The sequence below is a fragment of the Tetrao urogallus genome, assembly GCF_951394365.1.
Source record: "Tetrao urogallus genome assembly, chromosome: 19".
Lineage (NCBI taxonomy): Eukaryota > Metazoa > Chordata > Aves > Galliformes > Phasianidae > Tetrao > Tetrao urogallus.
The window spans coordinates 8975572-8991215 of NC_136832.1; the positions used below are offsets into that span (position 1 = coordinate 8975572).

Below are 15644 nucleotides of genomic sequence, written 5' to 3' on the forward strand. Positions count from 1 at the left end.
AAAAATCTAAGCTAAGTAATAAAAGAAGAGGTGCATTTTCTTGTCTTTATTCGCATAGATCTCTTCCATTCCTCTTTGTAATTCTGATTTATTTCACAGCCATTTTTCCCTGCAGCTGTCATATCTTAGTAACCGCAGCTTAAGAACATGGGAGATTTGTACTTGGATAGCAAAGATGCTTTTCCTCCCTTCTCTGAAGGAAGATGGCTCTAGAGCCTGCCAAGAGGGAAGTACATGAGTTCTATATTTTTTTTCCCTACAAAATGCCAATTTATAAAATGAGCGTCTCTTGACAGTCAAGCTGCTAATGCAACACCTGCTTTCCGTTACTGAAGGTTCCTTTAGTCACCCACCTCCAAGTAGCCTGAGTGATTTTAAGAAACTGGTGTTAATTATTGAAGAATTCAGGGTGTTTTTTTTTTCCTTTTTGCAAAAAGAGACGACAAGCACAACATCATATTGAGCTCAAATGTGCCATGTTTCAGCTCTTGCTTTAGTTGTTGCCTTCTGCTACTTAACATAATTGAAGAGCAGGATGAGAGCTGTACAGCAACCAAGGGCACTGGATCTAAGGAGTAGGACAGCAGATTAGATGGAGTCTAATGCACTTTAGCAGAGGGGAAGCACTGATGTGACCTCTTAGCCAGGTCTCATCAGTCTTTGAATTAAGGTTATCACAGCTTAGTATTATTTCTTCTGTGCTTGCTTGGTGCTCATTTAGACAACAGCTGGTTTGTTTTTGCGCTACTGTGTTGGACTTGGTTGATAGGAATGGGCGCAACAGAAATGGACACTCCATAAGAAGGGGGTGGCTGCGCTAAGGTCGTTTTTTCTTCCCTCTCCTGGACTTACAGAAGCTCCATTAACAGCTGAGCTGTGTTCATTTGTTGCTATAAGAAAGTTTCAGCATGAGTTTTTTGTAATTCTTCAGAGGGTTGAAAGATAATTAAGCTACCTGACTCCAATTGAAAATGTTTTGGCAGCTCTAAGAGGATATGAAGTGCTTCTTTGCTAATGCTGGCAACAACAGCTTTAATGTGTGTTAAAGGGCTTTCCTTCTTAACTAACAATGAGTATTTGGAAATAATGATCCTTGAGCTTTTAACATAAGAGGATTGAAAATCATAAAAATCAGAGTTCAGGTAACTTCATGCTAGGTTTTTAGAATCCTGTAATGAGATTTATACAGCAATTAAATGTGTGCTGGTATTTTGTGATTTCTTATTAACGTTTGGCTCCTGCTTTATAACTGGTGAGTCACAATTTTTTCATCTCAAGATAGTTTTGAAAAATGTGATAATGTATGGCCACAGCCTTAAAGTTCATGGCTGTATTCATTAGAATTACTGTTGTACTTACTCAGGTCTAAAGCCTTGATTTAATAGGCCTTTACTGACCAGTCTTTGATTTTAGTATTGTGTATGGTGAGTATTTTCTAAAAACATGTAAACGTGATATGTAAGTTTATAGTAATGGATGTATGTAGATGTAAGTGTAATTGTTGTATAAACATTATCATAATTACTTTGTTTAAAGAAAACAAAATGAAGGAGGATGTAGTGACCGTAGCCCCTGTGTGATACAAACTGAGTTGAATGTCCAGCATGGCCCAGATGGCTGCAGGTCGTTGTGCTGGAACTGGAGGAGGGCAATAAGGATTCCCAGACTGTGTAAAATTTTCTTTATGCCAGACTGTTAAGGCAGATTATTAAATACAAATTTGTTAAAGGAATGCAATCAATATAAATTAAGTTCAGCATTTGCCTTTATTTATCAGTGCTCTTAATCATTTTACATTTGTTGTTGTTGTTTTTTGGTGGTGGTTTTTTTTTTTTTTTTTGTAACTGCAGAAAAATGATACTTCCTTTGATTTAAGGGCTCTGGATTTGGGGCATTTAATGTATGAGCCACAAATGGATTGTTGAGCTTAACTTTCTGTGACTGCATAAATTAAGTTCAGTTTTTACAACTTGAGTGCTGTAATTTATGAGCTGTCAACCAGTCCCACTTGAAAGAAAGGGAACTGTTTAGTTGGGAATAGCTTGTGTAACAGTGGCAGCTCTTGAAATGTCTGGGTGTAGTTTGAAAACCCTGCGTGGTTTTTTGGTAGTTCTGCTACAACAGGGATCCGTGGTTACCCGTCCAGTGTGGTGGAAGGAGCAGAGAGCGCTGTTTGCTTCTGCAAAGCGTTCAGTTTTTTGGTGTCATTTGAGTTTGGACTTTTACAAATGCGGCACCTCTCCCCCAGTTCTAGTTTTTGCTGTGAGCTTTTGGTCTGTTGAGTGTTTTATAATGTATGCTTTTATTATATTTAAATTTCTTAGGAATCAAGAAAATAGTTTGCAAAGTTCTCCAAATCTGCTTTTGCCTTAAGTTCTCGCTTTGTTAAGGATTTCACTTATTCTTGACAACATGTGGAGCATCTTCACGTTCCTGTCATCTGGCAGGTGGTGCTGCACATCACTTGTTCACCTGCTTGTTTATTTCTGCATGGATAATCGTAACAAAGCCTTCCCCTACACCAGGCACCTCAATTTGAGCGTGAGGCCAAAGACACTGTCAGCACTGGTGAGAAGTGGTGTCCCTGAGGCCCTGAGAGGAGAGGTCTGGCAGCTGCTGGCAGGGTGTCACAACAACGATCACCTGGTGGAGAAGTACCGAATCCTCATCACAAAGGTAGAATGCTTTCTTCCATTTCCCTCCCTCTGGCGTGTTAATGTAAGGAAATGGAGAAACTCCCAAGTATGTAACCTCTTGCTTAAAGGCTGGTGTGTTGTCTGAATGTGGTGTGTCAACCAGTGAGGGCAATTCAGTCGGAAAAAAAAAACAAACCCAAAAAACTACCATGCAATATTAGTTATTGCCATATTTCTAGAGAGTTTTCGTAATCCTTGCTACACCCAGATGAGTTCTGAGTTAATTTGTCAGAAATTAATATTGTGTTAATTGCATTCGTAAGTGACAGATTCAGGGAGCTCATTTCCTTTGCTTGTTTGGATTTCCTGGATGAAAGCTGAATTTTGTTGTGTTGTGTTATTAATGTTTATGCTAAAAATCCAGTGCTAGTTGAATTGCAGCTTTTTTTTTTTTTCTGAGATAGAAAAGACAGCACGTTGTGCATTTTACACTAGAAGCAGTTTTTTAACTTCTCATCTTGAATGCTGACCTCAATAACATGGGAAAAATAAAAAAAACAAATCAGTTACAGCCATCATTGAGTGTTTCTGAAAGTTCCAAGGTGACAAAGAGGATGAGATATTTCTTCCTTATCGGAAAATCCATGTGCTGATTTGGTTTCAATCATTATCATTACAGATAAGTTCTATTTTACTATTTTTATGAAATGTGTGTCTCCAGAAGGACTGTGTTGAATTCCTTAATATTGCTACCTGCATAGTAGAACTGTAACTTGTGTTTATGGTGAATAAATCATATAGGTATTATGGAGGTTGAGTGCTCTTGCAAGGAGCATGTCGGAGCTACCCTTGCAGTGCTGTCACAACTGCTTTGTGACTGGATGATTGTGTCACTTTCCCCTCTGTTTCAATATTTCGGTGTCAGGATGGGAAAGGTGGTCGCAGTGGCGCAGTGGATGGCACATCGTGCAGCCATCTTTGTGACTGGAAAAAAGAAAATTGTGTAACATCTGGTGTTTAAGTCTGTGAGACCTTTCTGCTCATTTACGCTGGGCAGACACGAAGGAGATAACCTGGATGTGATGTGCTGGAAGCACCTCTGGAGTCCAAGTGCAGGGGTTGGCTGACCAGCGCTGTGCCCTGCAGCAGGGGGTGGCCTGCAGCGGTCGTTCAGCGTGTAAACTAATTAAGGAATTAAAGACAATGAGCACTCAATGACCATTGTCACGCCCTGCTGCCTACTGTTAAGTGGGTAGTGCACAACCAACAGTAACCAAGTCTAGCAGGTGAACGTGAATTCTGCTTTAGGATGGGAGTGCCTTATTAGACCACTGTTCTGGCTGTTTGCCTCGTGACTTAAATATAAACTACATGGAAATGGGCTGTGATTCTTTGTGTAGGGTGGGCAGAGAGGATTGTGCTTTTAGAGCAGAATTATCTGTTTGGTGAATTCACACTGCAGTAGTGACTTTGTCAACCTGCAGACAATGGAGTGAGAAAAGGTTACCAAAAAGGTTATCCAGAAGGTTATCGCTGGCTATGAGGACCTGAGCCAGGACTTGGAAAGATGATGTGTGCAGACCCATAGTGTGTAGTATCTGCTAACAGTGTGATGAAGCTGCACTACATCTTGTCCTTATTTTTTTTATTTTCAAGTCTTTAATACATTATTTGATAATTTTTAGTTCTAATGCAAATAATTGTTCTTACTGCTTTGGAAACAGCTGCTCAGTTACAGTCAGTATGCACCGGTGGCAAGGTGCTTTATAATGCGCTGCTTTGCTGGCCCCGTAATGCACTGTCGTGTTTTGCATGTCATTAATGCAGACTCCAGTCTAATGAGAGTGCAGTTGTTTGTATTACCATGCACTGGAAATGGTCTGCTGAGGAAGGCTGCTGTGGTGTAGCGTTGAGGAGTTGATGTGAAACCTTTGCTCTTCAGTGCAAGCAGGAGATGCAGTGTGGCGCTCTGAGTGCTCATAATCCGGTGCCCCTTCTCTCTTAATGTTGACCTCTATTTCTGTAGCTGTATTTGATTTCTGCCAGACTGTTCATGACCCCATGTGGCAGCACAGCCCCAAATTAATAAGGATCCGTGTTGACAGCTGCTTCAAAAGCATCTGGCCTCTTTCTGTGATTTTTTTATTGTGAGCAGGGTGTTGGATGTGGTCTCTCCAGCATTTCTTGTGATGTTTGCTGCTTTCCTGTGGAACTGTGGCTTCTGGTGCTTGGAGAATTGTGTTTTTAGCTTTGTTTTGCAAATTAACTGCTGCGAGAATAATTTCTTGTTTACTGTAGAAGTGTGGCTACCCAGCAGTTGAAAGAGAAATGTCTTCCAATGGGTTTCCCCAGTGAAGGCTGTATCTAGTTCTCCCAGTAAATCTGATTTGTGCAAGAAGGTGAAAAACAACACTGAATCCACAGCTTGAGGTGTGCTGTGTGGAGCCTTCGTGACATTCTTTATCTTCTTTCATTCATTATCTGCTCCGTATTGTTTTGGTAAGCACTGGCTGGGTTTGGACTCAGTGCTTTTATTGTTACAGCAGTGTCTGAGTTGCACCACTGTGGTGCTTCCACAAATTACTTTTGAGAATTTGTACACCATCTGTGTGCAATAATGAAGCTTTTAGCAAACTCCAGATTGCCACGCTCATGATGGAGAGTGTGGCTGAAAGCCAGCCCAATGAATTGAGGTCACGTCCCCACTGGGGGCTGGAAGAAAACTCTAGGTGAGACGATCTTGACAATCCTTTGAGAGGCATCTGTTCCTGGTAGGACTTTGGCAGTCATGGTTATGGCTGTTGATCTTTGGGCTTTGGCCCCTGAATGGGAGGAGCAGAGAGAAGGGGACTCGCTGCGGGTGTCAGAGAGAACCTCAAGGAGAGATACTGAATGTTTTTAACAGTCAGAGATGGAAGGAGACATGGCTGAATGCAAGACCTATAAAGCTGGTCGCAGAGGTTAAAAATAAATCATCATCACAGCAAAATAGACAATGCCTACTTCTCAGACCAGATTTTTAGAGGATTAATACGTCTCCTGAATCTTTCAGATCAGTGGAGGTCTTGTGGTTTTCTTGCAGATAAATGCTTCATAATACCACAATTTTAAGAACCTGATATTTGGAATATTGAGGGAACAATAAGAAGCTTTGGGTGTAGGTCTGTGTGGGAGGACATAAGGTGAAAGGATTAAACAAACGAAAAAATCAACCCAAACATGAGCTGTTGTACCAGGTAAATACACTGTATTAAGAAGAATTCAACATGAGAGGGACATCTTGTGGTACAACTTAAAGTAAATAAATAAATACAGTGCAGAGGCAGAGCTGTCCTGGGCTGTCACCCTGGGTAACATTTCTGACAGGAGTTGATCGTGGTTCAAGTTGGGCTCCTTCCAGTTTTCCTGCAGCAGGGCACTTTCTCATTTTCCTCTTCTTTTGTCTCCATGAGCAGAGGATTGCAGTACACAAGTTCTACCAAATACACCCTCAGTCTTGGTACAAATTACACTAATATTTAATGAAGAAATTAAAATGTCAGTACCATTATTTGAGTGAATGGGTTGCTTCACCAGAGGCATGCAGTACAGCAGTGTTCCAGCTGTGGGTGGCTAACATTTATTTTCTGTGAGTCGCAATCAGGATTCCACGTGTTTAAGAGGAATCCGTGTAATTTTCTAGGAGTACAGAGGGCCATGACTGTGTATAATTAATTGAAATAAAAGTTAACTTATGTGAAGCACAGTATGGAAGAAGTATGGCATAGGTTTGCTGTTGGTGCACCTGAACTTGCAGATCCCTTGTTGGATGAGTTTTGATCGTGTGGTGATAAAAGTTTAATTATCTTTTATAAGCAGTTGGTCTCCCAAGAGTTCTCATTGTAATTTTGAGTTCTTGAATACCTTTTAATAGTCTCAGCTGAGGTTGTACTGCATCACTGGGAGAAACGCCTAGATGTTAGAAGTATTTTCAATGATTGGCACCCAGAATCCCGGCTCTCAGCTACAAAAAATACCCATTTTCAGATCTCTTGGTTGGCTGCTTGTGCACTGGACCCCAGAGCTGCTCTGGTAGGGTTATATCCTGCTTGGTCACCTTTTTAGTTCCAGTTCCAGCCTTCCCAGTGCTGCAGGTCAGCACTGAGAGTCAGTGTGAGCTCATGGTCGTGGCTTGGGTGCATGCAGTGAGCAGCTGTAGGTTGGCCTGGACACGGAGCAGAGCTGTTACCCTGTGCTGAGGGAACAATGGGCTGTCAGCTAAAGGAAAACATTCTCTTACTAAGAAATGCCTGATGGCAATGTAGGAGTTAAGCCTGGGCTACTAATAAAAATAAAACATGGAGGACGTTTTGATTTAGAGGAACATCTTTTGTTTTGAAATTTGAGCAACCAGACGTTGTTCTGGGCAGTCTCAGGATTTCCAATACTACCTTATTTTTATATATCTGAGATATATTTAAAGTTCAATGTGTGCTGTTTTCCTAAGGATGTTTATAATGTGCCTATTCATGCCTAAGGAGCCAGAAATACTATGTGAATCAATTGGTATGTAAATCATTCTCTGCTTTGGAAAGATAGGAGATCATTTCTCCGGCAGTAATTCAATCATAGCTTGTTTTTTGTATAACCACAATACACTTGCCTAAATTTAATTCAAAGTTTATGTTTCCTAGCTACAGTTCTAGTACTTAATTTTCCATGGGTAGAAATGCCATAAATTATAACAGAAATGAAGGACAATGGCAAAGTGATCTTTTGGGGGAAAGGGGTGGAAAAGTAACATTTTTGGTTTCGGGATGCTGTAGGAGACACAGTAAAAATCTGCCGAGTCATGGTGTTGTCCAGCCAAGGCTTTTGACCAGTAAAAACACACTGCAAAATGGCTTTTCTGCCTACAGGTCAACTGAAATCCCAAGTGTTGCAATGTGAAGGCTTTGATATTCGTTCCTGTGGCTGTAATTCCATTTCCATTGGGTATCCAACGGTGTGACAAAAGTTTAGCTTACATTAACCAGAACCTTGGGTTTCGGTAAGATTCAGTGTGTGGATTTGAGCTGGTACTGGTGACAGTGGAATGCTTTCATTTTGGACTCAGGTTGCCGAAGAGCCTCACCTTGCTCCACTGCTGGTCAGCTCAGCGAGCAGCTCCGGGCCCTGGGCTCAGATCGAGCCTCTGCCTGTCTCCAGGCTGTGCTTTGCAGCACGTTGAGTGGGTGAGATGCTCTCAGGTGTTATCCTGTCGTTGGGCAAATGAGATAGCAGCATCCCCTTATGACATCCACGCCTTGGGTGCATAGGAGAGACATTTCTGGTCAAATATGTGTGGTGGGATTTGTTGCTGGTGTGACTGCTGTGCACCACTGCTCTCTGGCATGCCAGCAAGCTTTTTGTTTTGCAGAGCTGGTTTAGTTCTCGTTGGGTGCTGTCGGTGATAGTGACGCCTTTGCACTTTGTGTGCACGTACGCAGGAGGTGACTTTCCCTTCGGAGCAGCACCTGAATTACCAGTGAACTGCATCTCTCAGCTCGGATGCCCTTGGTTTCAGGTGTCTCCTAAGCAACACAAACTACGCGGGGAAAAGACGCCGTTTCCCCCCAGAGCTCGCACCGGGGCTCCTATCGAAAAGCCTTAAGTCCCGCTAGACGCTCGCCCTCTCCTCCCTGCTCGGTCCGCGGCCACCCGCCCCGCTCAGGCGGTGGGCGGCAGGGCAGGGCACGGCGCGCCCGCAGGACCGGGCGGCAGCCGCCGCGCTGCAGGGACGCCTGCCTTCGCCGTCGGCTCCGAGGTCGCGCAGGGTGAGGCACCGCGGCGGTACGGGGGAAGGCGGCGGCGATCCCGCGGGGCTCGGCCCTTCCCGGGGCGGGGGCTGCGGGGGAGCCCGGCCGGGTCCCCGCCGGCGCCGCGCCCTCCCCCGCTCTCCTGCCCGCCTCCCTCCCCTTCCTCCCGCCGTCCCCTCCCCCGGCTCCGCAGCGCCGGGCAGAGCGGAGCCGCCGCGCTCGCTGGGGACGCGCGGGGCTTTTGTTCGCCGGCGGCAGGTGAGGGCCGGGCCGCGGCCGCGCGGAGCCCCGGGCCGGGCGGGGGGCGACGGGGCCGGAGGGACGCGATCCCGGCGGGGCGGGCGAACAAAGCGGCGCGCAAGATGGAGCCAGGAGAGCGGGGCTGCGCCCCCCGCCCCTCCGCGCATCTCTCCGCACGGGCGTCCGCGGGAGGTGCGGACCGGGAACCGCCGCTCGGTGGGCCCGGGGCGGGCGGCGGGGAGCGGCGGAGCGGGGCGTGGGGCCGGAGGCGGCGGGAGCGGGGCGGGGATGATGCCGTAAAATGCTTTCCCCTTCTCTTCTGTCAGCGTTCGGGAGGACTCCCATCCGCGCTCGAGGAAGGCTCCTTCTCCCTCTTCCCCGTCCCTCAGCCCTCCTGAGCGAGGCGGCCCACCCGGAGGGCTCTAATAGCCGCCCTGTGTCAGCGTGAAGTTGCTGACATGACTGCCGCCGGGTCCCCGTGCACCGGTAGCGGCGCGGAGCCGGGTTTAAAGGGGAATTGCGCCGCAGACAATGCACAGCAGTGGCAGCTGGAGCAGCCCTGGGGACCCGAGCTCCGGTTCTGACATTGCTGCACGCAGAGCCCCAGCCGCAATGACAGCAGCTGCCTGGGGCGGCTGCAGGCAGCAGGCAGGAGCATGAAGTAGAGATCACTGCAGTGCTCAAGATGAACTCCTCTTTGGTTGGCAACCAGAGTGGCCGGCCATTCTGTCTCCTGGCCATTAGCTATTTGGAGACCATCAATTTTTGCCTTCTGGAAGTGGTTATTATTGTGTTCCTCATGGTGCTGATTATTTCGGGCAACATTATTGTGATATTTGTCTTTCACTGTGCACCTCTGCTGAACCACCACACCACCAGTTACTTCATCCAGACTATGGCGTATGCTGACCTCCTGGTGGGCGTGAGCTGTCTGGTGCCTTCTTTGTCCCTGCTGCACTACCCAGTTGTTTTAAGCGAGTCTTTGGTTTGCCAAATCTTTGGTTACGTGGTATCGGTGCTGAAGAGCGTCTCCATGGCGTCTTTGGCATGCATCAGTATTGACAGGTACATTGCCATCACCAAACCGCTGACCTACAACACGCTGGTCACCCCGTGGAGACTGCGGATCTGCATCCTGGTCATTTGGCTGTACTCCTGCCTGGTCTTCTTACCCTCCTTTCACTGGGGAAAGCCTGGATACCACGGGGACGTGTTTCAGTGGTGCGCCAATTCCTGGAACACCGATCCCTATTTCACTCTCTTCATCGTGGTGATGCTGTACGCCCCGGCAGCTTTCATTGTCTGCTTCACGTACTTCAACATCTTCCGCATCTGCCAGCAGCACACCAAGGAGATCAACGAGAGGAGGGTGCGCTTCAGCTCTCAGGATGGGGAGGCAGGGGAGGCACAGCCCTGCCCGGACAAGCGCTATGCCATGGTTCTTTTCCGTATCACCAGTGTCTTCTACATCCTCTGGTTGCCCTACATCATCTATTTTCTGCTGGAGAGCTCCAACGTCTACAGTAACCGCATTGCATCCTTCTTGACCACTTGGCTTGCCATTAGCAACAGTTTCTGCAACTGTGTCATTTACAGTCTCTCCAACAGTGTCTTTCAGAAGGGGCTGAAGCGTCTCTCAGGGGCGATTTGTGCCTCTTGTGCCAGACAGAGGGTAGCCAAGGACTCCTCTACCTCTAGGAGCAAAAGATCTTCCAATGGATGTCACGTTTAAGACACCTATCAGCTTGACTGGGAAGTGCAGGACAGCTCTGTAATTTGCAAAAAGTTAAATATGATTTTATGATGTCCAGATTTGCAAAAAGGTTTCTGAGAAATGCTGCTGACACAGAAGAATCAGGAGCACATATCATTGTGGTTTCACTTTAAAAAATTTATTGCTGTGGAGGCGGCTGTGGAGTTTCACCTCCATATTCGTTTTTAAGAATAAAGCTCTATCTTGACACTTACCTCTCCAGCTGGTGTGACTGAATGGAGTGGGTGTCTGAGAGCTTCAGCAAAATGTAGTCTTTCTTACAGTTCTGCTAGGTTCTTTTGAGATTCGTGCTTCACATGTAAATGATAGATCTGAAGTGGAAATGTCATGGTGTATGGTATATTACAGGGATTTTTTAATATATGCCAAAGTATATTGACAAAATTTTCCAGCGTTGCAACAGAAGGGGCCAAACCTTGTTTTTCAGTGCTGCATAGACAGGACTTCCAGAACAGTGGGGAACAATGTAATGTTTTCTCATGAGCGTGGTCTCACGGAGCCGTGAGTGCAGCGCTCTGATCTGAGCCGGCCCCGGCCCCATTCCTCTGGTTGGCCGTGTGTGCAGTCAGAGTACAGCGACTGCGTTTTCCTGGTTGTTGTCAAGTAAGAAAAACTTGAATCAGACCACATCTAGCAGTTAAATAAAATGTGTTTTGATAAGCTAAGAGAAAAATACTTGTCATTTTATGATACCAGAATTGTGGCAGCCACTTGAGAATGATGCCAACATGTGAAAATTATTCTCCAAACAGTGGAGAAATGCCACATTTTTGTGTGGAAATTTTCTCAAGAACAACTTTAAAAATAACATGTTCTTCCCCCCCCCCTTTCTTTAATCTAAATTCTTTTGATATTTTACATACTAGAACTTAGGGAGAAAGGAAAGAAAACAATTGTCTTCTAAACAGCTAAGGGAACTATGTTGTAAATTTAACTGTAGTATTTGAGTTATTCATAAGCGCACAGAGCTAAATCAGAGACATTTTTCTTTAGGCTTCCGGGGATTAATGATGGTTCGAATATAGCAGGAGCTAAAGCCTGTTGGCAAACACATATTTAACTGGTCAAACAATGTGCAGTATCTGAGAAACAGTTTCATTGACCACAGCTTTTCTCAGGCTTGCTTAAACAAAGTGTTTTTAGTATTGTGATGCCGTTAAGAATTCAGCACAGCCCTCAAATTGATTGGTTTTTCAAAAGAACGTCTTTTTACTGTGTTGTATTGGAATAGTAAAGCGTTTGTGAGCCGTGTCCTATAGCAGTGCATTACATCTGCATGGCCCTTTGCAGCCCTGGTGCTGCGTTGGGTGCTGTGACTTTGGGGAGTTGTGGTGGGTTTATACTTATCATATTGGGGAAGGAAAAAAAGAATAGGGAAAGTTAGTTTCAGAAATGTGTTTTAGACCTGGGGCAGTTCTCTTGGCCAAAGAAAGGACTGTGTGTATTTGTTCTCAGGTCTGCTGTTGTCGTTGAACAAGATGATCTCTGTTTTTTAGTGGTCCTGCAAGCACACTCATTCACTCCTCTGTGCTCTGTGGGGAGCCCCAGTCCCTGGGTTCATGTGGTTTGCCCCGGGACAAAGCCATGTCGTGATCTGCTTTCAGTATTCATCCATACTCCAGGCTGGTCCAGATGAGCTTCCTTCTTAGTTTATCTGAAAGTTTAAGGCTATCCTCATGCCCTCACAACGTTGCTTGTTGTCTTTCATATTAAGACGTTGTCTAGGTCAAGGGCTTACGCCGTCATCCTTGCACAGACAGCAGAGAGGAGGATCGTTCTGCTAAGCTGTGTCCATCTGCACTTTGGTCAGAGACACCTGGCTGTGCCAGGTAGCCTTGGCGGGTGGAGCAGAGCACAGTGGTGCAGTGAGTCATTTATAAATGGTGCATTAGCTCACAGCTGGCTAATTGCTCTCTAGTGTTTTGTAGGTGTCCTGGCACTGGAGGGCTTTAGGGAGCAGTTTAAGGGCTTTAGTCACTAATATCGAAGCATTCCTGTGTGGTATTTTTGGAGCAGCCTCTCAGGTAAATTCCCAGTAGCTTTTCTCTGACTCTTCACCTTAGCTAACATTTCCACAATGCAATCCAGCATTCAAAGCATTTGATTAAATTCAATAGAAGAAAAAAACCAATCTGCTAGGCTTAAAACCCTAAGTATGATCATTTCAGGTTAAAGTGGAAGCTGGAGGACAAATGTTTGGGTTTTTTTTTCCCTCCAAATTTTATGGCATGAATAAAAGGTTTAAGTAGGATTATTCAGTGCTGGTTTTTGAGAATATGGAAGTTTAGCATAAATTGCAAGGAGTTAATGATGGCATAGAGATTTAACTTGAGTTGAAGCAGTTGCTGCTTAAGCTGTAAGCCTGGACTTGTACTTAGTATAGTGGCTGGTACTGATTTAGATGGAAATTTGCAGCCATTGCTGCTTGCAACTGAACTTTAATTGTAATATTCGTAACAGCTTGGCTTTTGTTCACTCACTCATCTCAATGTCTTCAGCTCAGGTGATTTCCATGAGGTGAAAGTCAGAATCTGGAAGTCTGTTCCAAGGTAAGAAGAGCAGAATTGCAGCCAGCTGAAGCATTCAGGTTTCATCCCGCATTTTCAGGCAGTTTCTAATACTGCATCAGTTGCCTGGTTCATTAGACTGTATCTCTAGTTCTGTCCGTGTTCATTTATCTGTGTTTTAAATTTTAAGTTATATTTTCCCTGTCAGTTAAAGGCTGGTCAAGGTTTATAGGTGATGAAGGGGTTTAAATATCCGTATTGTCTGACCCCACTGTCTTCAGTGAAACTGCATGGAGGTGGTTCTTGGTCCCTGTGCCAACCGTGCAAGAAAGAATTTTGGAAAGTATTACCTTGTTTGCTCAGCAATCCATTTAACATCCTTGCTCACATAGTAAACGTGAGGCACAGTAGTTCTTTCCATCACCATATGTGCTATGAGTTGTTGGGCAGCAGGCTTTCCACTTGGATTGCTTTCATCTCTGTACACATGAAACTAATCCTTCTTGGCCGTATCTGTGTCAGTGTGTGCCTGGCCATTTAGAAATTGGTGCCAGGAGCACTGTGTATGTACATGCCACAATGGAGACAATGCAGAAATCAAATTATATCTTCATAAAAATTGTGTGTTGTGGTATGGTTTAATGAACTAACTTCGAGATTCCATCTTATTTTTTATTAGAGTTCTGCCTCATTTTCACATCGAGCTGCTGCAAGGTCCAATGTATGGGGTAGAATTCAGTAGTTTTTTTTAATGCCACAGGAGAAGATTTCTATACGCACAACTTCTCAGAATGTGAACATTTGCTTCATTGAAAAAAATCGTACTGGAAGTCTGGGCTGTGGTGGCATTGTTGTTTCCCAAATAGGCTGGGAGAAAATCTGTGAATGATCATTTTAATAATTGTTAATGAAGTGACAGTATTTTTAAAAACAACAGTTATCTTTTGCGTGACGCAAACGTTTTGTTGTCATCTACTGTTAGTTTTTTATTAAATATTACTGGTTTCTGTGGTCTTTATGTGCTTTTGGAAGGGCTGTACTTGTATCTCAAGCTTCTTATCACTCAGAAATCTGTTTCTTTCAGTTGGAATTCTGACGTGGCTCTGTATCAGTGCCAAGGGGCAGTCGTGAATATTTGTCGTAAATCTTCTATAGGGAGGAAGCGGGGCCGAGGATTGAGGCACGGGGGATCCAGGAGCTGCAGGAAGGGTCTTTCTCAAAGCAGGAACTTGAATGAGAATTCCCACATTTTAGCCCTGCGCTGCATCTCTGAGGCATCGCTCCTTTCCTCTTTGCATAGAGGTTTTACGTGTAAGAAGTCCTAAATTTCAGGAAAAAGTTGATTCCAAAGGATACGATGTGAAATGGAAATATTCAGTGTGAAAAATTGATGAGCAGCCTTCTGATATTTGTTGTGTTGTTAGCAGCTGTATTGAACCTTTGTGAGCTGGGAGGGCAAACTTTTCAGTCTGCCCTTATTCCACATCTGGGTTTGGAATTGGTTTAACTTGTATCCCTAACTCAGGTTGGTGCTTTAGGAAGTGTTCTTCTTAGGAACTAATATGTGAGCATGGGAGCCAACCTTTAGGTGTGACAAACAAAAGGCCCTTTTTTTTCCAATGGCTTTATTAATCTATTATATTTATAATTCAGTATGAGAAGGTGAAAGTTTTGAAGGTTTTATTTAATCGTTGTTTAAACACATCTTTAGTGCTGCATGCTTGAAGCATCTGCTAAAATATTTGCCTGACCTGGTCCTTGTGTTGTTCCTAAGGTTAAAAACCCTTTTCTTCCCGTCTCCCACGTTGCAGAATGCAGTGGCACATCCTTTCAGTGATACCATTCAAAATAAACTTGAACTTTACCTTGCCACCAATTCTGTCTGAAGCTGAGAAAGCACATTTGTAGCTGATGCAAGAGGTGTAAAGCCTCCACGGTGGGAGGAGGAATGGGCACTTCACAAACCCTGGGCTGTTCTGCTGAGGCTGCCAGGAAGGCAGAAGCTGGGCACGGTGGGGGAGGCCAGGTCCATTGGTTCTCCCCAGGAAAGCAGTGCTTCCTCCCTGTTCTGCAGGCTGCGTCTGTTCCCTGCTCATCTCTTTCCACTCTCTCCAGTCCCTCCTTTAGGATGATGAGAGAGTTCCCTATCGTGGAAATAATACATTTTACACTAGGAATGTTCTGACTTGAGGCCGGCATCTTAAAGCTTCGAGGTTGTCATTTCCCTTGCTGCCTATGCATTGCTGTCACCACTTTGAAAGATGTTTGAAAGCCAAGGCAAGCTAAAGTTATATACATAACAAGCTTTTGGAAGAGGAAAGCTTTTGAACGTTAAGATGTAGTATACGTAGAAGCAGGTCATTGTGTTTAGAGAAAGAAACTGAAAGTTGCTGCCAGGGGAAATAAACAAAAGAAACCTGTGGGACAGCACTGCATGTGTGCACTTCTGGTATGATGTAAGCTGCAGTTGTGTCAACACAATGGAGTATTTAGTTTGGGTCACATCATTTAGAACACATTGTTGTAAAGATGGAGTTAACCTTTCTTGTAGAGCTGCAGTGCTCGGGTTCTGCCCATACTGGGAGCAGGGATTCTCCTGCTCTGTTGCCGCCTGGCTGCAGTGGGGCAGCGTGGTGAGCTGCGTGGCCGAGCCTTGGTGTGGTACAGCTGGTGTAGCTGCTTTCTGACTCTCCTGTGACTCGAGGTTATC

At 44.9% G+C, this 15644-nt stretch overlaps 2 protein-coding genes across 2 annotated transcripts in view; both read left to right on the forward strand.

The window, feature by feature from the left end:
• Positions 1-15644, forward strand: part of RABGAP1 (RAB GTPase activating protein 1) — a gene marked incomplete at both ends in the record, with an annotated part of 52436 nt that overhangs the window by 14691 nt on the left and 22101 nt on the right. The window contains one exon of the mRNA XM_079544558.1: positions 2526-2676. Coding sequence (XP_079400684.1) covers positions 2526-2676 — 151 coding nt within the window. The remainder of the gene's footprint in view (positions 1-2525; positions 2677-15644) is intronic.
• GPR21 (G protein-coupled receptor 21) lies at positions 9339-10385 on the forward strand (the record flags this gene model as incomplete). Its single annotated transcript, XM_079544575.1, has 1 exon — positions 9339-10385. The coding sequence occupies one exon, from the start codon at positions 9339-9341 to the stop codon at positions 10383-10385; it is 1047 nt and encodes a 348-aa protein (XP_079400701.1).